Source organism: Electrophorus electricus, chromosome 24 (genome assembly GCF_041902795.1).
Source record: "Electrophorus electricus isolate QZ-2024a chromosome 24, ASM4190279v1, whole genome shotgun sequence".
Classification (NCBI taxonomy): Eukaryota; Metazoa; Chordata; class Actinopteri; order Gymnotiformes; family Gymnotidae; genus Electrophorus; species Electrophorus electricus.
The window spans coordinates 9,392,712-9,414,807 of NC_137520.1; the positions used below are offsets into that span (position 1 = coordinate 9,392,712).

At 48.9% G+C, this 22,096-nt stretch overlaps 1 protein-coding gene across 1 annotated transcript; it reads right to left on the minus strand.

Moving 5' to 3' along the window:
- Positions 1 to 9,614: 9,614 nt before the first annotated feature.
- Positions 9,615 to 20,764, minus strand: wu:fa11c10 (protein FAM110A). The gene is made up of 2 exons (XM_035522243.2): positions 20,610 to 20,764; positions 9,615 to 12,782 (listed from the first exon to the last, which is right to left on the minus strand). Exon 2 carries the CDS (start codon positions 12,168 to 12,170, stop codon positions 10,803 to 10,805), a length of 1,368 nt encoding a protein of 455 aa, XP_035378136.2. The 5' UTR covers positions 12,171 to 12,782; positions 20,610 to 20,764; the 3' UTR covers positions 9,615 to 10,802.
- Between the last annotated feature and the right edge of the window lie 1,332 nt (positions 20,765 to 22,096).

Genomic DNA, 22,096 nt, shown 5'->3' on the forward strand with positions numbered 1-22,096 from the left:
ATATATCTACAACAATACATCTATAACATCTATAACAGTACATCTATAACAATACATCTATAACCATACATCTATAACAATACATCTATAACCATATATCTATAACAATACATGTATAACATCTATAACAGTACATCTATAACAATACATCTATAACATCTATAACAATACATGTATAACATCTATAACAATACATCTATAATATCTATAGCAATACATCAATAACAATACATCTATAACCATACATATATTACCATACATCTATAACAATACATCTATTACCATATCTGTCTGATGTAGAGGTGTCTGTATATAAAATGTGAACCATTTAAATTAATCCCATTTTTTATAAATTTTTACAAATTAATTATTTTTATTTAAACCATACAGGTATCCTTAAAACAAACTGTTTGTCAAAAATTACAAACTGACAGCTATACTCACAGTACTTATACATGTTTGAAGCCTTAGTGAATTCAACAGCAAGTAATTTTTTAAATGTTATCTGACAGGACTTCTGCTTTTACTTCTACTTGAGTAACATTTTACCAAGGGTATCTCCAAATTCATCAAGTGTGCTTCGCCTATCACTATTAACATCTCACCAAATGCACGTATTCATTTGTGCAGTAGTGACATAGGTCCATTCAGTTCAACTTCCCTCAGAAGACCTGAACTGAAAGCAGTGACCGCTCCTCACCTGCCACACAACCCCATGACCCCATGACCTCCTACCCAACACGTGAGCAGAACGGGTCCAGCACAAGAGCAGGTGTCTGAATGAAAGGACTTACTGTGAGGGTGTATGCTTGTCCATAAGAGAGGCTCTGTGAACAGGATTACATATCAACATTTGGGACACCCAGCTGCCCATTGGCTCTGAGGCACGCTGTGGTCATTCAGAGCACAGGACACAGGACGCAGTGTGTTTACATGGATGTGTCGACACGGTAAAGGGGCGGGGGGGGGGGGGGGGGGGAATCATGGGAAAGCAGCTGTTCTCTAGAAATGGCCAGTGTTGTGCTGGATTGCTGCAGTCCAGCATTCCAGCTGTTGTGACGGAAGACCCGTTCCTGGGACAAGAAGACCAGTGACAGAGGCTGAGACTGGATCTTTTTCTTAAATCCAAGAGCCAACTGGGAGGGGGAGGGGTGTTGGGAAACAGTGAGAGTTCTGTTCCTGGCTGATTTACCCACCTGTATGTTTGTCGCTTTTGCAACAGCCTCTGTCTCTTACAGCTCAGTCTTAACAGTCAGAAAATGATCATACAGTGGACGAATGAGAAAGAGAAAGAGACAGCGTTTTATGAAAAATTCAGGAGACCCTGGGAAAGGGCTTGTCCCAGCACACCTTGAATTTTTCATAATGCTTTTACAGGACCAGCCTGTGCCTCTCCTCCTGCATGTGAGTCCGGGCTGCAGTGAGACTCGGGGCGGCGACGGACGCAGGAGAGGAGGATAGCAACACGCGCTCCCGTCAGCAGCGTGGTCTGGATGGCACTGCGGCATGGTCACAGGCAAGGGCGTACCGGCCAGATCAGCCTCCTATACCCAGGAATGGAATGCACTTTAGACCCTGTTCCTAAAGCGCTTCTACAGACACTAAACAAATTTCACGGGAGAACAGTAAACACGCTGTAAAGTAAATAATGGTTGCACATCCCACACACATTCAAAACATGTTTTGGTACATTTGAAAACCCTTTTCCATTACAGGAAAATAATCATTGGAACTGCTCGGTGGGCAGGAGGCCGTGCTGAGTCAGCTCTGGGCTGCTTTTCTGACATTGCACCAGCGTTGTGAGGACTTTGAGTGTCCGAGGGCTGGAGGTGTTGAAACAGAGGGGGCAGCACTCTCAGTGTGTGAACAGCAGCCTGACGCAGCCTGCAGCGGGGGGGGAGGTGTGCCAGGGTTCAGACACGTCTAAAGTAACGCGGTCGAGAGATTAGATTTACTCAACGTCATCCTGACGACAGCCCCGGAGCAAGACAACAACCAAAGTCATGTGTGCCACAGGCAGGTGTGTGACTTTTTTTTTTGTGTGTGTGTGTGTGTGTGTGTGGACTGAGCTGGGCTAGTGCAGTTTTCTTTGGTGTAGCATTAGACATTATGGAACAAAAAGTTCCCAGTGTTGAAAAAGACCCTGTGCAATTATTCTGCCATACAAGATGAGTAATGCTGCAATCATCCTCTCACACACATGCATATGCACACACACAATCACACACACACACAAACACACACACTATGCTGATGAAATTCCACACCTCTCCCCACTGTCTGCCTTAGGTTATATGGCTGCTTTCTAAGTGCAGTCTCTTTCTCTCTCCCTGGTACAGCTAGTCTATGAACAACCACAAAAACACAGGCCACAAAGGAACATCCCTGACCCATGCAGGCATGACAGAGTCCAGCTCTAGACTACCCTAGTCACAAACTAAATGACATTGTGCACAATCACAGACAACAGAAAGGACTGATCTACGGAAGATCTACGGATCTACAGAAGAACCCAAACAGTGACTTTAACAAGCCCTGTATAATCTTCTATATTTTAAAACAACGAATAGGAACACTGGCATAGAAACCTGCACTGACCTACACACACACACACACACACACACACACACACACACACACACACACACACACACACACACACACACATTGCAGTCGTAACATGCTGTGTTATGACGTCAGAGGGGCAGGCATGGAGGGTAAGAGGCTGCCCGTTGACAGAAGGAAAACTGACCTTAAACAAACATACACAAGCACACAGACACGCACTCACCCAACACATCACACACACACACACACACACACACACACACACCAGGTAGTCAGTACTTTAGCCAAGGCATGCACACAGGCTGTTGTTTTAGGCTCCTCCTGCTTTCTAAGCATCCTAACCGGCACCTTCACCCCTGAGCCAAAACAGCCTTGGCTTGCTTATCACAGACTTCTGCTTGTGCAACTCTCCATACATCTTAAAGCATCTGACATACAAGGACCTTTCTTAATCCCAACAGGATGTCTGTGGAACGATGAGTGTTCGCTGCTATCCATTAGAGCATTATTAAAACAGAACGTTTCAGAAGTGGCAATTCACCGTTAAAATAACCATCACGAAGTCTCCTACAAGCATTTAGTACATGTGAAAGAATTAGGAGATGGCGGCCTCCAAGACAATGGGGCAAACCCTGCTGAAATACGGTGCAACATCAGAATGTCTCCACAACTTAAAAGCATTTCAAGAGCAAAGCCTATCTTAGTAATGCTCACACTGATCCTGAGCTAAGGTTTTATGTGCCATTTATTGTTTATCCTGCCCTTTCTCTCTGGCCCTTGGCTGTCTCGGAGACGCGGGGACGGGGCCCTGGACTGCAGACCGGGGCAGGTCAGCGTGATGGGCAGGGCCCACAGGCCTCTGCAAGCGGACTCCGGCGGTCCTCTAATCTGCCCCTCCAGTCTTCGCTAATCTATGCCGTAATCCCCTTGTAGTCGCTGATAATAGCGAGCCGTGGGTGGAGTCCAGCGGTTGAGAACAAGTGAGAGAGGAGTCTGGGAGGAAACAAGATCCTGGAGGTTCCAAAGATGTCGACATCATAACATTTCATGAGTTCAAGGTCTGTATAGACGATCTCGTCTCTGAAGTAAAATAATATCAGCCATCTCTCCTCATACATAGAGCTGTTTTGCTTCAGCCTGTATCAGTCCATGTGGCAGCCTGTTCCCTCTGACCAGCTTTGGGAACTCTCTGGAAGCCCCTTTTATAATTCATCCACCCCAGGCCAGCGGATGGGCTGCACTCAGACCTGTGTATTTTTCATGCACCATGCAAACGAGCTGCATTCTAACAAAGGGCCGTGGCTGAACGTGCACACTCACACACTCACCGACGGTCCCTTCACTGCCCTTCCTCGAGCCAGACATATAAAACATATAAACATAGGAACATGCAAACAGCCAGCAAACCTGAACAGAAAACATGTATGATGGACAGATTCATGCAGCCTCCCACACAGCACAAAGGGCGCAAGGGAGAGAGGAGGCGGGGTCAGCACAGCGGCGCACACCATGGGGGACACGCGGGGGACACCCTCGCCCTCTGTAGCCCACACAAGAGGACGCTTGAGCCACACCATCCGTTTAACGGACGTCGGAAAGCTCGCGTCTGCTCTACGGGGAAGAGGTCACCATCCGGCTCAGCTGGCCTTGAGGGAAACCCAGCAGCCAAAGCAGCAAACCAAAGAGCTCAAACAGCACATGCTGTGATAACTCATTATGGGATGTTTTGGGGTTTTTTTCCCCCTGGATAAAAGTCTCTTTTTTCTGTAACACCCCCCCCCCCCCCCCCCCCCCCCCCCGCCTGGCATGCTGGAGCAACCCAGTTCGGAGACATTAACGTTTCCTTTTGAAGACGTGTCAGGCAGTGCAGCGTGACAGCCCCCATTAAAAAGCAAGAGAGAGCACAGAGGAGAGGAGGAGGAAGGGTGGATGAAGATGAGAACAACAAATACGCAGGAATATATCTGTTCCATGAGGTGTCCGGGCGGTGAGAGCCCGCGGTATAAATAGCTAAGCTGAATCTGATTTTTTTTAAATCAAGGTGGTCATAAAGTAGCTTCATCTCTCAGTCCGCAGAATACAAAAGCAGATTAGCAGGACAAAGAACGTTTTCGACAGATATGCTCAGACTGAGAGTCAAAAAGGCCGTCTCATTATGCAACACTAATCCTGTAGAAAGAGAATCACAGATGGAAAGAGCTGAAATCAGAACAAACACTTGACAGTATGAGCTAGACACCAGATCAAAAATGGTATATAAAAAAAGAAGAGCTGATTAAGGTAAAGATCAGCAGTTGGTAAGATCTGCAAGGCGTTGATGCTTGTGCATGTGCGTGTGTCCACGAGGCAGGACAGGCTGCTCCAGTGGTAGACTCATCCTCACTCTCTCCACGCATTAGCAGGAGCAGAATGTGGGCTAGCTTCTGCATTTAATTAGAGGAAGGACTTAGCCTTCAGCAGGAAGGATGGAAGAGCAGAGAAAGAGAAGAAGGTGGCAGTGATGATGATGATGGCGATGCCGTGTTTGTGCGGTGAAGGCCCGGTTTGTTAAAGTACGTCTCGCTCTCTTTCAGTAAACCCCCCACCTCCTCATCCTAATGTTTATCTCTCTCTCTCTCTCTCTCTCTCTCTCTCTCTCTCTCCATGTATGTGTGCATGTCCTTGCGTCTGCCTCTGGCTCTGCCCACAGATCATAAACTGGAAGGACACTCCGGACAGCAGCTGCCTGTGGTTCGGGCCAGAAAGTCCAGTTCATCCCCGTCACACTGTCAGGACAAACAGTGCTGCCATAAAAGCCATAAAGACGTCCCTGAGTCAGCCGAGGTTATCGGGCCGTACCGTAATGGCGCGGCACAGACAGGTGGAGGAAAAGGAAGCGTCAGGAATGTCACGGGGTAAAAGTCAGAATCTTATCGTGTTTAGAACACGCATTCAGAAACACGCACAATTCATTTATTTTGAACTACCCCTCTCTCTCTCTCTCTCTCTCTCTCATACGTGCATATGCATGTGCACACATAACTATTTATTCAGACCCTCTTATCTAAGAAAATACCTGCTGTCAGTTTGGACCTAGTATCGTTACCTCACATGACAGACCATTAAAAGAGGGTGTCATTGAGCTTATGCATATGTTTATCAGAGTCCATGCAGTACCGTGACATCTAAACGGAGAGCCAAAAAAGTATATACCCAACTAGGGCAGGTGGAGAGAAAGAATTACACAGGAGAACAATGGGAGTAATTAGTGTAGCGAGATCACAACAGTAAGCAAAAGAAGAGGAAAAAAAAACAAAAAACAGCATCTGACTGCAAACAATTTGGACCGAAAATAAACTTGCCCAACTCACAAGCCAGCCAACGCTGGCGAGGCTGAAAATGGCCTCTCCTTTTCATGAGACTCGACAGTGAAACTGACACCCCAGGGAAAGGAGGAGAGGAATGCGGGGGAAAACAGAACTCAGGCATCTCCGTGACATAATACTGAAAATGTAATAAAGGCCGGCAGCCAATTTGTCAATAACCCGACAGTGTTACTGAGAGCTGTGTGGCTGCCAATGTTCCCCTTGCTGTGAGCACAAAGCATAAAGCAGAACTATCAGCATGGCAGGCAGGTGCCACACAGGAAGACGTCCGATGCCACATGAGGTGGTTTTAGGGGTCAGTGTGTGGTTAATGCTCCATTGCCAGACATGCATCAGGGTCATCGGGCATTGATTTGTTGGGTCTGGCCAGTGGGAGAGCCATTTGGAGGACACTGACTAATGCATATCTGATCTATAGTAAGTGCACTAGTGAGTTGGCCAGGAGAAACTATTTTCACTTAATACAGTTTATTTATGATTGCAGATTTATCACAGACATTTTGTTTCAGCTTGCAAACAGAAAGGTGCAATCTTTATCTTCAATACACCACTTGTGGCAGAGAAAAAACACCCTGAACAAATGAATCGGCAGGTGCCAGCCTCCTTCCCTCTTTGGGAAACTGGCTGGGCTTGGCTTTCCACTTCAGCAAGCCACTGGCAGGTATGCAAGTAGTGTGCTGTCTTTAGTGCTCATTCATACGCAGAACGTAATTCTCCACTGCAGTGACAGGACGTTAAGTACACTGGCTTAAAGGTCCTTATCCGTGGATGATACCTCTCGACTATACAGAAAAATGCTCTGAACGTCCTGAGAAACTTCCCGTAGTTAGGAAGTGTGATTATTTACCTTAACAAATATAGCCAAAATACCTGAAAAATGATTGATGATTATATTCCAGTGGATTTACCACAGTACAAATGCATTACAATGTGATATTTGTACAATAAGAGCAGAGAAGTATCCATCAAACTACATTCTGGGATTTTTTTCCCCCTACATGCCAACTAATTCATCCACAAGACAGGATAAGCAGACACCCCTCTGCTCCCCCACCCAACCAGCCACCGGCTCCCTGTACATCTAATCATCAGGATACATCCCCTCGGCCAGTACTGAGTGAGGGTGTCAGGCTGTGACATACATTCTCTGCAACTCGTTCATTCTTCACTGATTTCCATGCGTCTATTGTACAAAGCTTGCATAAACACACTCATCATATTCGCCCACCTTCTCCAAAAAACCACACACCGCAACTATCGTACGTGCCAAGTTTTAGTAAACGATGGTAAAACTTTAAGAAGACAAGAAGCACAGCAGCAGCTAAGTTGCCATAGGCAAGGTGTCATCCAGCAACGCTCCTGATGTGTGGATAGTGAATAGTGCTCTACATTTGCACTGGGATCCTAATATTTGCAATAAGGACTCTGTAGACATATAGGGCTGTACCAGATGTGGTACTGAACAAACAATCTTTAGCACTACAAAAATGTATTTAAAAAAGCGTTATGTTTTTTTTCAGTAGATGTACTCCAGTGTCTCCGGTCCAGTTTGCCTGCAGGAACAGCAGCGCTCAGATGAAGTCATAGTAAAAGACGCCCTACAGTGTCCTCACTGCCCATGGCCACGCCTCTCACCCACTGCAGTGTGTGGGGAGAACTGGCCTGAACTCTCCTTACATTCAACCACCCTCGCAGGGGCGGGTACGGGAACGGGACCAGCGGGACTGCATGAGGAACTCTCCCCTTCTCACCTTTTCCCACACATCCCCAGCCCGCTTTCATCTTTTATGCGCCGATGACATAATCCAGGATGACTAAACCTACTGGCGTGTTGAGAATGCCTGCTTCTCCCTAATAACACTCCCTACGTCCTGGAGGGAATCGCACACCCTCCCTCTCTTCCTCATCCCTCTCCAGTACTGCGCGCCTCACATCACGCCATCCCTCACTGTTCCCGCCTTATCGTTGTGTTCGCTGAAGGCAGGACCTAACTCACAGGTGGCCACGGTGACGGGTCCTCGCTGTCAAACGCACCAGCCTCGTTGAGTCATGCAGTAGTGCCGTATTATTGCACTATCCCTACTGCGGCAGGTTCAAAACCACAAAGCCCCGGGACAGTAACTAACTAACTAGCAGAGTGGCATAACGCAAGTCGTACCAAAGCTCATCACCACGCAGTTATTCCAGCTTTGTGTGTCCACACTAAGGTGAGTATAATGGCCACAAAGGTGTGAGTGTCAGTTCAGGTTAGCAGGTCTGAACAGGTCTGTTTAGGATGCTGATTTATTACAGATGTGTTTGGTGACCTTTAACAGGTTCATGTGTGAATGTGAAGGTTTCTGAGACCATGCACCTAATCGACGGAACACAGAATCACACCCCAGTCTAAGGAAACCATTGGGCAGAAGTAGGAACTGGGAGAGTGCTGGATCAGTCATGGCCGAGCAACATCCTGCAGCACCTGCCTGAGCGGCTCATGCAGCTGTGCTGGCAAAGAGCAGCGCGGGCAGACGGGCAGGACGCCAAGCTAGCGAGAGAAACCCTTGCAGCTCCAGCCAGAATCCCTCCACATCGCTCCGCACAAAACCATGCGATAAGCAAACACTGCTTCAAAGCCAAGGCCGGAGAGTTGGAGGACGGAGAGGAGAAAAGGGGGGGAGGATGGGAACTGATGTCTGGATCCAGCAGGAAGTCAAGGATGTATCCGAAATCCCTTTTAAGACTTCCACAACCGAAAATCAGAGTAAAAGCTTTGGATGAAAGCTACAGGGTTCAGGGTTAAAGTTCAGAAGCTTGTAATAGACTTCCTCTGCACAGCTTTGATGCTTCAAGTGAGAAACGCATTTACGCGTTACATAAACAAGAGAGCCTCATCTATTCCTTCCTTGTAAGACGTGTCGCAGGCTCCAGCGCTGTTTAACTTTTAATGAAAACATGAAAGGGATATTATGAATGTGAATGTGGAAGAAAGATATACGCGAAGGTTTTTCAAAAACAATGCATTTTTATTGACATCTTTAGAAGACATTTTGCATCAGAAATTCACTCTTTCATGTCTTCGTGCTGAACTTCAAAGCACTACCAGACTCAACACATAACCCAAGTCATACTTCATTGTCCACAGAACATGGCTGTGTGTACCTCTTGTTGGGATTTGTGTTGTTAATATTAGCATGTGTGTTGTGTCTGTTCACGAGCATGTTGGTTTTACTACTGTATGTTAAGAGGCTTTAGACCACACTCAAAATCCAAACAGCACTTGAATGTTTGCTCTGCTTTAAAATCAAACTGTGTCAAACAGTTACAAACAACTCAAAATTGCGAGGTGAAAAAAAGGTCTTATATACTTTTTCTCGGTCTGCAAACCTCTATTACATCGGTACTCCCCTTTAAAGAACCATTTGATTTCCGTCGGCCCAGTAAAGCGACACAAGTGTGTTCTTTCCCCCGAGAGTTCCGACCCAGACGTGGTCCTGCCCCCTCAGGCTGTCCTACATCCCTACCGCTTGTGTCCATGACTCATGATGCAACCGTCCTGCCAAATTATATATAAACCTGCACAGAGAGAATTAAATGCTGTGAGGCACAAAGTTAACTGAATGCCCTAAACAAACAAAAACAAACAACAAAAACCGTAACAGGACGCTGAACACGTCTGTCGTGAGTGTTGGAATGTTTGTCAGTGCAACTATGCTTTGCTGCAGTGGCTTTCTATACATCATCAAGGAAACATTACTGTACGTAAACGTGTGCATGCTAACCGAGGCTCTCACGTATGCGTAAACATGTGTATGTTAACAGAAGCTCTTACGTGTACGTAAACCTTTGCTTGCTAACGGAACCTCTCAGGTGTACCTAAAAGTGTGCATGCCAACGGAAGCTCTCGCTTGCAGATATGGAAATCAGTGAGAGTTCCTTCACAGTATCATCGAATCTCGCGGCCCACTGCGGCCGCGTCTCAACACTCCCTCCTGTCTCTTCGACACGCTCACACGCGGCAGATCACCGGCACAGAGGTGTGTGCGCACAGAGAAGGCAGGTCTCTGTGTGTGAACGGTCCTCTGAGCGCATGCATCTGGGTTTGTCTGACCGCGGTCCCTGAGCCCCCTACCCACGAGGGCTGTACTCTGGCTTCTCACACTTCGCCACGGCACTCGGCCACCTTCAAACTGCTGTGAGTCATTCCCTGATTCGGACTGTAGAATTACAAATTCACCTTCTGAACAGTACCGGGCCAGTTGTCAATCCCAAGCCCCTGCTATTGTTCTGGCAAGTGAGATCAATACAGCCACTGTTCTCACATTGCATTGCTAGTTGATATAAAGACTATGTAGCTAAACAGCACCATTACAGCAGATCTACTGCTGTCACCATCATCATCATCATCATCATCGTCAGCATCATCAATTCAGTTACTCTCACAAGGATATTAATATCCATTTTAATTATTGCTTTATTGCTGACTTTCATTTTTAAAGTCAGTGTGCAGAATGTCTAAAGCTCTGTCTGGTCTGCTGTATCCTTCTCTTCCTTTGAGGTAAATTGTCACTACAGCTCAAAAGATGTAGCAGACTGGTAAGCTTCAAAAACAGAGGGAAAAAGCAAGAAATTTAAACCGGTGTAACACAAGTGAGATGTACAAGAACCAGCATTATTGTACTTAGTGTAAGGCAAATAAAAATTGTACATATTAAACACAAATGTAGAATAAAAATATATATCAGGTCAAAAAAGAAAGTCTCAAGTCTCAAAAAACATAAATATATTGCATGTAAAAGGAGAAACAGTATGGGACATGCTCGATCATGTCTCTGCCCCCTAACTTCCTTCTCAGTTGTGTTTTGGCGCTTCAGAGAGTGCAACAGGTGTTCACACGTTGGAGACATTTTGCGAGTCCCGCGCCTGTCGGATGCCGTACAGCCACTTGATAACACGTGCATTCCTCTCAATGATCGAGATGCCATAGGGCACACGCCCGCTGGGCTGGGCAGGGCCATCTTCATCTTCGTCATCATCGTCCTCCTCCTCCCGGGGGGCCTGGCCATTGTCTCCACACTCAGAGCTGGGTGCGCTGACGCTGCGCAGCTTGGAGACGGAGATGATGTCAGAGCTGGCGCGGGCAAAGTGCTCCACTCCACCCATGCCCTCCACCTCGTCGGGGTCCAGGCCGCAGTAGTTGAAGAAGCGCTCCAGGTCGGCGGTGGCGCGCGAGTAACGGTCGCTCAGGTCCGACTTAGAGCGGTGTAGCGAGGGGCGGCGGCGTGACGAGCCGGGCCGTGACCCCCGTGAGCTCGCTGACGACAGGCGGGTGAAGGCAGGGGAGGGCGGGGGTAGTAAACCCGCCCGCAGCACCAGGGGACTGGGCGGCAGCCGGGGCGATGGCGAGCGGGTGGGGAGGGAGGGGGGCCGGGAGGCTGTAGCGGCTAGAGATGGAGCCTGGGGGTGTGCGATCTGCCTGGGCTTGAGCTGGGGCTGCAGCGGCATCCTCTGGGGCTGCAGGGGCGTCCTCTGGGGCTTCCGCACCTCTGCATGCGGCCGCACGTCCACCCGCCGGACCGCCACGGAGTTGGGGCTGGCGTAAGTGCCCGCCGCGGGGAGCCGGGGTGCTCTGGCCGGGACGGGCGGTGGCCGGCGGCCGGCCTCTGGAGCAGGGGGAGGTGGATGGAGGCGAGAAGTAGCGGAGGAGGAGTCTGGCGCCGGCAGCAGGTGTCCCTTAAAGCTGAAACCCTGCAGAGGCGCCGTCGTCTGTCCGCTCCCCACACTCCTCCCCCCGGATGAGGGCAAGGAGGCTGAGGGCGAGGAGGGAGCGGGGGACGACAGCTGGGGCCCGTCTGGGATGTTGATGAGGTTGTTGAGGACCTCCAGGTTGAGCTGTGGGCCCCTCCGAGGGCCCTGCAATCCGCCCCCTCCGTTCTCGCTGTCCGACGGCCTGCGGGGGACCTTCCGGGCCGGCGGGGCACTGATCCGGCACTGCAGCGCCATGCCAGGCGATAGCAATGGCTTGCGGATGACGGGCGGCTTGACAGGCTCCTGCCTGGTGAGCGCCACCTGCTGGCTTTTCACGTACTTGGCCTTGTCGGCCTCGAGGCGCTCCACCGCGCTCAGCTTCCGGACCGCAGGCTCAGGGGCCCTGCGAAAGTACCCTGGCCCCTTGTTCAGGATTCGGAAAGGCATGGCTGAGGTGAAAGGACCCCCTGCCAAACGCCCATCTGAGGGACGAAGGGTCTCCACCGGCATGACGGCTTAGGTCAGCGATGACGGCAGTGGGCTCAATGAAAGTGGGGTGAAACGGAGGCTAACGGTCAGTGTCTTTTGAGCTTGCCGGTGTCCAGCGGCCCAGAAAAGTCTTTTGTACTCACGCTTTTCTTGCAGTTCCCTTTGCCTGTGACTCTTAAGCTCCTCTCGCACCCCTGAGGGGCCCCTCTACCCCCTCTAACTTTACCAGCCGGGCAAAACTCCCCTGCTGATGCTCCTCTTTTCTGGACGCGCTCCCCTCGTCTTTTATCCCCACACTTGCCCGTGCAGCTCACTGAATGGAGGTTTGTGGGAGGGGGTCACCAGAGGTTGCATTCCACGTCGGCCCAGCTCAGTGCCCCGCTGTGGCGAGGGCAGACGCTGAAGTGAGCGCCGGGCTCGCGCTCTGCTGCGACGCGGGCACCAGCCAAGGAACCAAGTGGAGCCGGCAGGACACGGAGACTCTGGACACGGAGACTCCTCCCGCCCTCTCTCTCTCTCTCTCTCTCTCTCTCTCTCTCTCCCCCACACACACACACAAACACACACCGGGTGGCTCCACAAACTCTTCAGAAACTCGTATTCCTAAGATTCTCCTCTTTGGGCTGAGTTCTCCTGGAACAGAAAGAGGGAAATGAGGATAAGAAAGAGAAAGAACTCCCTCAGCTCCACACATATAAAGCACACTGGAGCACTGGGGAACAAACGGGGCAGACACTTGGTTTTAATGCACTGCCTGACTCCTCCTCTGGCACTCTCTGAGCCTCCAGATGCCGTCTGGCCAAACAGCCAATCAGCAGCGGGAAAGGAGCTCAGAGCGTATAAGAGAAGAAAGGAAGGGAGAAATGCACTCTGATTGGTTGACACCAGAAGCTCTGACCAATTGTTCCCTTCCCCCTGCACACAACAAACACGCCTACTGAATTTTCATTCAAATGAAATTATTTGAAAGACAACAAAAAAGAAAAAGAAAATAGAACAGCTGCAATATTTTACATTCAGTTGCATCAAACACAGCAGGGCTTTATATCAGGGGGGAGACACTTTAATCTCCTCCTCTCCCCCATTTGGGCAGTATTCTTCTGCACATAAAAGGCTTGCACTGTCCATGTACAGCAAATTACAGGCAGATTATGGTTTATACGCTTGGCCCAGGCCTATTAACATCGCTCACGGCCATCACTTCTGACTCACACAGTTCAAAACTTAAGATTCACCCTAGACAAGGACCAGACCACTTTGGCTGCTCAACACCAATAAACTGAGATTTTGTCACAACTTTGGAATTACCCATGGTCTCTTGCGAGTTGTGAGGCAAATTTGCTTTATTCCTCTCTATCACCCACCTTTTTTTAGCACTACCGAGGATTTTAGTTATATGACAGAAGACTCCCAGAGGGTTGCTGCTTGTCCTTCTTCATCCTCATCATCATATTCAATTTTTAATTAATCGTTTTATGTCCAGCTGTGTCTATGAAACTGTGTGCCTGTTAACCCCCCAGAACATTTTCAGTAGAAAGAGACAGAATTCCAAACTGTGTTTTATCTGAAATCCTAAACATTGCCATGATAGGAAAGGTAGGAAAGAAATGCATGAAGGGGACACACTGGAGTGAATGCATGAAGGGGACACACTGGAGTGAAGGCATGAAGGGGACACACTGGAGTGAATGCATGAAGGGGACACACTGGAGTGAAGGCATGAAGGGGACACACTGGAGTGAATGCATGAAGGGGACACACTGGAGTGAAGGCATGAAGGGGACACACTGGAGTGAATGCATGAAGGGGACACACTGGAGTGAAGGCATGAAGGAGACACACTGGAGTGAAGGCATGAAGGAGACACACTGGAGTGAAGGCATGAAGGGGACACACTGGAGTGAAGGCATGAAGGAGACACACTGGAGTGAAGGCATGAAGGGGACACACTGGAGTGAAGGCATGAAGGAGACACACTGGAGTGAAGGCATGAAGGAGACACACTGGAGTGAAGGCATGAAGGAGACACACTGGAGTGAATGCATGAAGGGGACACACTGGAGTGAAGGCATGAAGGGGACACACTGGAGTGAAGGCATGAAGGAGACACACTGGAGTGAAGGCATGAAGGAGACACACTGGAGTGAAGGCATGAAGGGGACACACTGGAGTGAAGGCATGAAGGGGACACACTGGAGTGAATGCATGAAGGGGACACACTGGAGTGAAGGCATGAAGGGGACACACTGGAGTGAATGCATGAAGGAGACACACTGGAGTGAAGGCATGAAGGGGACACACTGGAGTGAAGGCATGAAGGGGACACACTGGAGTGAATGCATGAAGGGGACACACTGGAGTGAAGGCATGAAGGGGACACACTGGAGTGAAGGCATGAAGGAGACACACTGGAGTGAAGGCATGAAGGGGACACACTGGAGTGAAGGCATGAAGGAGACACACTGGAGTGAAGGCATGAAGGAGACACACTGGAGTGAAGGCATGAAGGAGACACACTGGAGTGAAGGCATGAAGGAGACACACTGGAGTGAAGGCATGAAGGGGACACACTGGAGTGAAGGCATGAAGGAGACACACTGGAGTGAAGGCATGAAGGAGACACACTGGAGTGAAGGCATGAAGGGGACACACTGGAGTGAAGGCATGAAGGGGACACACTGGAGTGAATGCATGAAGGGGGGACACTGGAGTGAAGGCATGAAGGAGACACACTGGAGTGAAGGCATGAAGGGGACACACTGGAGTGAAGGCATGAAGGAGACACACTGGAGTGAATGCATGAAGGGGACACACTGGAGTGAAGGCATGAAGGAGACACACTGGAGTGAAGGCATGAAGGAGACACACTGGAGTGAAGGCATGAAGGAGACACACTGGAGTGAAGGCATGAAGGAGACACACTGGAGTGAAGGCATGAAGGGGACACACTGGAGTGAAGGCATGAAGGAGACACACTGGAGTGAATGCATGAAGGGGACACACTGGAGTGAAGGCATGAAGGAGACACACTGGAGTGAAGGCATGAAGGAGACACACTGGAGTGAAGGCATGAAGGAGACACACTGGAGTGAAGGCATGAAGGAGACACACTGGAGTGAAGGCATGAAGGGGACACACTGGAGTGAATGCATGAAGGAGAAACACTGGAGTGAAGGCATGAAGGAGACACACTGGAGTGAAGGCATGAAGGAGACACACTGGAGTGAAGGCATGAAGGGGACACACTGGAGTGAAGGCATGAAGGAGACACACTGGAGTGAAGGCATGAAGGAGACACACTGGAGTGAAGGCATGAAGGGGACACACTGGAGTGAAGGCATGGTAGGCAGTGCTGTGGAGTGATCCCAAAAAGAACGATCATTATGATTAACGTGTTGGAGTCCAGATGTCCATTAAAATGGCCCATGGGGGCCACTGTTGTTGTAACCTGAAATGGCAGAATGCCACTTTTTGCAGAACATGTATAGTATTAAATTCAAATAAACTGTGGATCTGTAGCCACATATAAACAGAGCTGGGCTCTTCTAATGGAAACCATGAAAGACTATGTGTGGTACTGGAAAGATCTGTTTATTTACCACGTTTATTAATACATCATGCATGCATGTGTTATTCTACTCTTTAGGAAACCTACAGGCAAAGTAATAAATAAATGTACATCCAGGTGAAATTCTGTGGTGCTGTTTAAGTGACACACCCCCATAAATGTTCAGCTGTTGCCCAGTGCCAGGGCTTTTAATAGTAGGCACAGTTGCTCAGCATCCATCCAGGCTAGAAGTTCTGAGAGGTACCCAGTCCATGGCCTTAGCCATGAAACCAAAACACCCACATGGCGCTTCATGGTCCCCAACATGGAACACTTACACACCCACAGAGAATATGGCAGAAGCAAGAGCCAAGGAGTGTTCAGAAACACACACGCAAGCACACACACACACACAAACCCCCCCCACAAAAGCCTAATAGTTCAGTCTTTAGTTTACAGTTACACAACACAGCTGTTCTGGGCTATTTTCCTCCTCTGTATTGTCCTCAACCCACTTCATTCCCTGCTTTTATTCAAGAGCTTTGCTTTCAGGCACTGTACCTCCCCCACTGCACATACTCCTTATTGTGCAATATGTACCTGAGTCACTGCTTCTCCTAAGCCCATGAGTACTACTGGAGGTACAGGTCAGGTCAGACACTCACTACAGAGTGAGTCAGGCAAGCACAGATGCATACGCTTGAACCTTACGGAAGTGCTCTATGATATCATAGGCACGAGTGGAACAGTTTTGTCACGAGCGCACGCATGTAAATCTTTAAAAAGTACAAACTTCCTCTTAACATCCGCAACTTATCCCCATGGTAATGAGCTGCATAGACATGCACTGTTCCTCTGTTTAAACAGGACAAAACAACCTGATGTTTGCAAGAATGAAAACTAGTACTGTGGGTGAATGTGAGCTGGGAAACTGGGAAAATGTGATGCTCCCAGCACTGGTCCCTTAAACCACCACTAACAACAGTGGGAGACTGTGGGTCAGATCCACCAGTCTAAGGCTGGAGAGTGGGAAAAAAAATGACAACACACATTCCAGCTGGGGAAAAAAACCCCGACATGCTGTAATTACAGGGGCAATTCTGTGACTGGAAGCAATTTGGTGCTTTTACAATATCTATCCATTACTGCCTGGGGTAGAACAGGGCTGACACATGTGAAGGAGAGGAAGCATTCAAAGAGACACGGAAGATCAAATGAAAGGAAAAAGAGCAGAAAAATGTGAAATAGAAAGGAGAGGAGAGAAGGGGGGAGTGTGTGTGTGTGTGTGTGAGAGAGAGAGAGAGAGAAAGAGAGAGAGAGAGAGTGAGAGAGAGGAAAATTACTACACATGGGTTGTCTTTACAATGCACAGAGGAATTCCTGGAGATAACCCCTCCTAAATGACAAGGAGTATAAATAAACAGTCAGTGGCCCACAGAAGCCAGGCATGGACCACTGATGAGAGGTTTCTTGAGGTCAGAGAAAGTGAGAGAGGTTAATTTGAAGTGGATGGGGGGGGGGGGGGGGGGGAGTTACAAACAAGTGAGTCACAGTGCTATCTGGACCCTGGTAGTCCTGCTCACGGGAGCCTGTAGACAGGCGCTCCTTGCCCTGCTGGGCTCTTCACTAAATAAACACAACTGCCGCCAGCTGGGAGAGATCCAGACTACCTCTGCGAAACAGGCCACGTGATCTCAGGGCTTCGTGCTGGAAGGCATGGCAGGTCAACGCGGAGGCGACGAGCAACGTGTAAATTAACCTCAGGTGGAATCTGAAACTGCCCTGCAGACCCAGATAATGGGACCTTACAACCTCACGGAGGCGCAAACAGAAACTCTATCAGTCCCACCACCTGCAAGACCAGTGATAAGGCTCTGTGATAAGGACAGAGTCCACCCCCCCGGGGGTCTTTATGTGATACTACGGACCCGAAGATCGTCCGTTATCCACCTCCTGTGTTTGCACTGTGGGGCCTTCTGAGCTATTCTATGCTTTCAGGTTTAGTCGGTTTCAAGTAAAAATGGGAATGGATTCCCTCTGTGGTGGTGGTTCAAGTAAGTGTTCTAGAGCAAAGACACCACGACACTGGTTCAAGGCAGCATGTCCCTGAAAACGGAGCGAAAAGACACTGCGCTATCGCAGCAGACCCTGTTCCATCAACTTGAGTTCTGCACACGTCTCGGTCTTCTACATTTTCACTGTGTAACTGGGTGGAGTGTAATATAACTTGCAATAAGGTGCAACCACAGTGCCCATGCAGTGCTATCAAAACCGCCTCCTACTGTTGGAAGTCCAGGCTGTGGAACCCCTGAAAGACCCCAGCATTAAGCACTGTCTAATGTGTCAGGCTCAGTGAGAGCTGATCAGAAGCTGTCCCTCAGGAGGCCCTCCAGCTGTTACTGAGCCGTTGGAGAAACAACTCATAGTACTCACACCGCTACCATGACAATCAGTCCCTGAAGACTCAAACAGTCAGCCAGAATCAACCTTGCTGAGTTCTTGGTCCATATCTACTGCAGTCCCCTATCTGTGAACGAAGGAGGGGTGGGTGGGTGGGTGGGGCAGGCTGGGATGGGGGTTATAAAGAGCTCTAAATGGCCCCATTCTCACATTCCACAATGTAAGGCAGGACAATACAGATGCTTCTAACACCCACAGCAGGACAAAGTCAACTCTGAGCTCAGAGCCAACAGAGCGTCAGAGAGTCGTATAGTGCCAGAGAGCCCTGCTCCTCATCAAGCACCCAGTGATCCTGAGCCATCAGGACATTCTCAATATTCACCTCCCCATTCACAATTATGTTTGGTATACTTGCACTGCCAAAGAAGAGAGTGCCAGCCATTAATCTCTCTGTATGCCAAACGAGGACATCAGCATAACTGTGTGTGTGTGTGTAAGGCCAAAGATTCAACTGCAAATTTGCACGTCATTGGGTGAGGGGCAGAGGAGGGGAGTAAGGGCAGAAAGCACAGCCATGGAGTTCCCCCCCCATTATTGGATTGTAACAATATAATCTAATAAGAGCAGATGGTGCAGGTGCATGCTGCACCCATAACAAAGCCCCTCCTCTTGACAAACTGCCACTTACAGGCATCTGTCCAAATTAGAGAAGGAGAAAACATTACTCAGGGCCTCCAAAACCCAATAACGAGAAAGACGTCCTGGAATATTGGGATGAGTAAGAAGAGCATGTTGAAGCTCTGGTGCTGTGCTGATTGTGCTGATATGAAGCAGCCCAAAGCCCTTCCCACAGCCTGGCCCACTGCTCCGCGGCCGCACATTCCTGTCATTCTCTTTCCCATCACGCGCCGCCGAGCCCTCTCACTGAGCTTGGAGACAACACAGCATATTCAGGGCCCTGCAGGGCCCAGCCAGACCACGGCCTCACACTTCGTCAGGGTGCTAATGTAACCTGGAGGCCGCCGGGATTAGACAACGGATGTTCAGGCGGACACCTCAGACCTCGGTGATCCATCAGTGGGCAGTTAGGGAACTAAGAGTTCCCCTGGGTCAGGCTGTTATGTTCTTATTGTTGTTTTTAGGGCAGGTCACCAAGGTGGCTGGGGGTCAGTGTGAACTTTGAACTATAAAACACCATCGGCACAGATCTCTTCTTATCACCTTAGCAACCAGGCAGACTGAGCGTCAGCAGCAGAAAATGACACAGTCCCTAGTGAGGTATTGATCATGCAGTACAGCGGCCAACCTTCTAATCATTTTATTAGTTATAACCATAGTGACCTTGCCCGTCTTGGCCACGGCCATGAGACACATGGCTCTGGGTTGCACACACAGGAGGACAGCTGATGCTTGTTCATGTGCTATTCAAAACCAGCTAGGGTTAGAAATATGCAAGACGAAGTATTTTATATATATATAACACTTACACACATGTACATGCACACACTTGCAGATATAATGACAGAGCCAAGCCGCCTAATGTCACAGCTGCCTCTCATTCCCAGTCTCTCTCTCTCTCTCTCTCTCTCTCTTTCTCATACACACACACACACACACACACACACACACACACACACATACACACAGGAACAAACACTAACAAACAACTATATGCCATAATACCAATAACAAAACATGAGAGACAGAAATAGTCAAAAGCTCTCAAACCATAAAGTCGCCCCGATTAGCTCTAAACTGTTTACTCAGCATCTAATGGCTGACCCTGGAATGTCAATCACAGTGATCCTTAGACAAGGAGGCCAGTGCCCCGGTAACAGAGGAGGCATCTGTCTGTTTTCCTATCCACGTGAGCAGGATATGCCAGCACACACACACACACACACACAGTTCCCCACTTCTGACTCATTTGTTGGTTATTGTTGACACTCATCTGGGAGAACCACTCACAGAGCCTAAGTACTTAGCAATATGAGCACAAAGCATCTATAAATGAGAAAGGCTAATCTGATGTACAAGAGCTTCTTATACCTAACGGCATGCTAATAAATCCACCAATATTACCAAGGCCTGTTTATGAAAGCAACATATGAAAATTCCAAGGGCAGACTGTGGTTAAGAAATGGGCTTTTGTCACCTCTGACACAAAGTGGGGTTTAATGAGCAATAGCTTATGCTCACTTATCAAGTGGTAACGCACCCCTCAACGGTTCAGCACAGGCACTCATTAACATTCCGGGAATGATGTCAATTACTAAAAGATTTATGCACTCTGCTCCAAATAACAGCAGGCAGTTCAAGACTAAAGCGGAATGGTAGGCTACTTCTATCTTTAGTGCAAAAAGAAAAAACAAAACACTGGGCAAATTTTAAACTAAAAAAGTCAGCATACAGTTACGTGAAAGATTACTTCACAAGCCCTTTACACTCCCTCAAACAACAGTCTTACATAAGACCATAGATCTCTAATAAGCCATTTCTGTGCAGAAGCTTACCAAAGGAGGTGTGACGAGTTGTCAAGCAAGACAAAAAAGAGCTCAGAAACAAATGCTGAGAGTCCTTTTGAGAGAAGACGCCGGCTCAGAAACTAGTGTCAGCCTGAAGAAGCGAAGCGTGTGTGAGGGAGTCCTTGTGTGCAAGTGAGCTCTCAACTCAAATACTCCTCCCCTCCTCTGCCTGGCCCCACCCACCATGTCCAATCAGCATGGCTGTTGAAGTGCAGACAGGAAGACTGCTTCTCAGGAGGCACATGGCCAGAGTAATACACAATAACGTGTGTACAGATGTACGTTACAACCCCCCCGAGCACCTTCACCTTATTCCACCTCAGTGTTACTGCTGAGGAAGTGATTCAACGCATTCAGTCTGCTTCATCAAAGAGCCGGGGGAAGAGTCACAAAAACACATCACCACCAGGGTTGCTATTAGGATATCCTGCTATTAGGCAAGCTGGTCTCCCCATGGAATTAACCGAGCAAGAATGAAAAGAACTATCTCCGTTGCCTACATATGCATATGTGTGTGTGTGTGCGTTTCCATTTTTAGAGCCAGCCCCACAGCAAGCATTAGCCTTCTACAGTGCTCCTGCACTCTGCGGTGCCCAGTATGGGCAGCCAAGTTGGTGGTGGAGCTGGGAGGGGAGGAGCAGATGGACTTCACACGATGTTCTTCTCGACTCTCCTGTTTTTTGTCAATTAAATGACTGCCATTAGGATTATCACTTCTGAGCCGGAATATCATTTCTGAAAGAAACGGTCATCTGTGCCTGTCTGGGCTGGGCTGGACAACTCTAGTTAAAGAAATCTGCTCAATGAGAAGATGGGGATGTACCATCCAGGCGGCACTGGTCACTCAGACACTTAATCCTGCAGTGCTCCGCTCTGGCCTACAGCCTTTGAAACCCACACCACCAGCGCCAGGGGCCCATACCCGTGCAAAACAATAAGCTCCAACCATACAGAATTGAAGCGCGGTGTCTACGGTAATGCATCTCCACGGGAACGGCTGCAATTCCGTCCCTGGCCAGGCCAGCGGGCCCGCGGCTGCCTGCTTCCGCCTGTGTCCAGAGCCTGAGCGCAGCGGAGCATTCCATGCGTGCCTCAGAGCAGTGATCCGCACAGCGGGAAGAACAGAGAGAGTGGACACAGCAGCAGGGCTCAGATTCATGAAATCAACGTGTTATGTAGCAGGAAGGCGCATGTTAACGGAGGACACTACACTTCTCTGAGATGATGTTTTCTTCTTCAGTTCTCCTGAGGCCAGCCTTGTGGTATGAGACTTCATAACATGAGCTGAGCATGGAGCTTAGTGCAAGCTCTCTAAGCGGGAGGATAAGCTTTACTGACCTCTGAACTCTCACCTTCCTCATTTCCAGGCTGTAATTTCATCCGCGCACAAACTGCTAAGACGTCTGTAGAGCCAGTGATGTTGTGAGAGGTAGCCGTCTGTCACTAGCTTGCTGCCCCCGGAGCCAGCAGCAAGG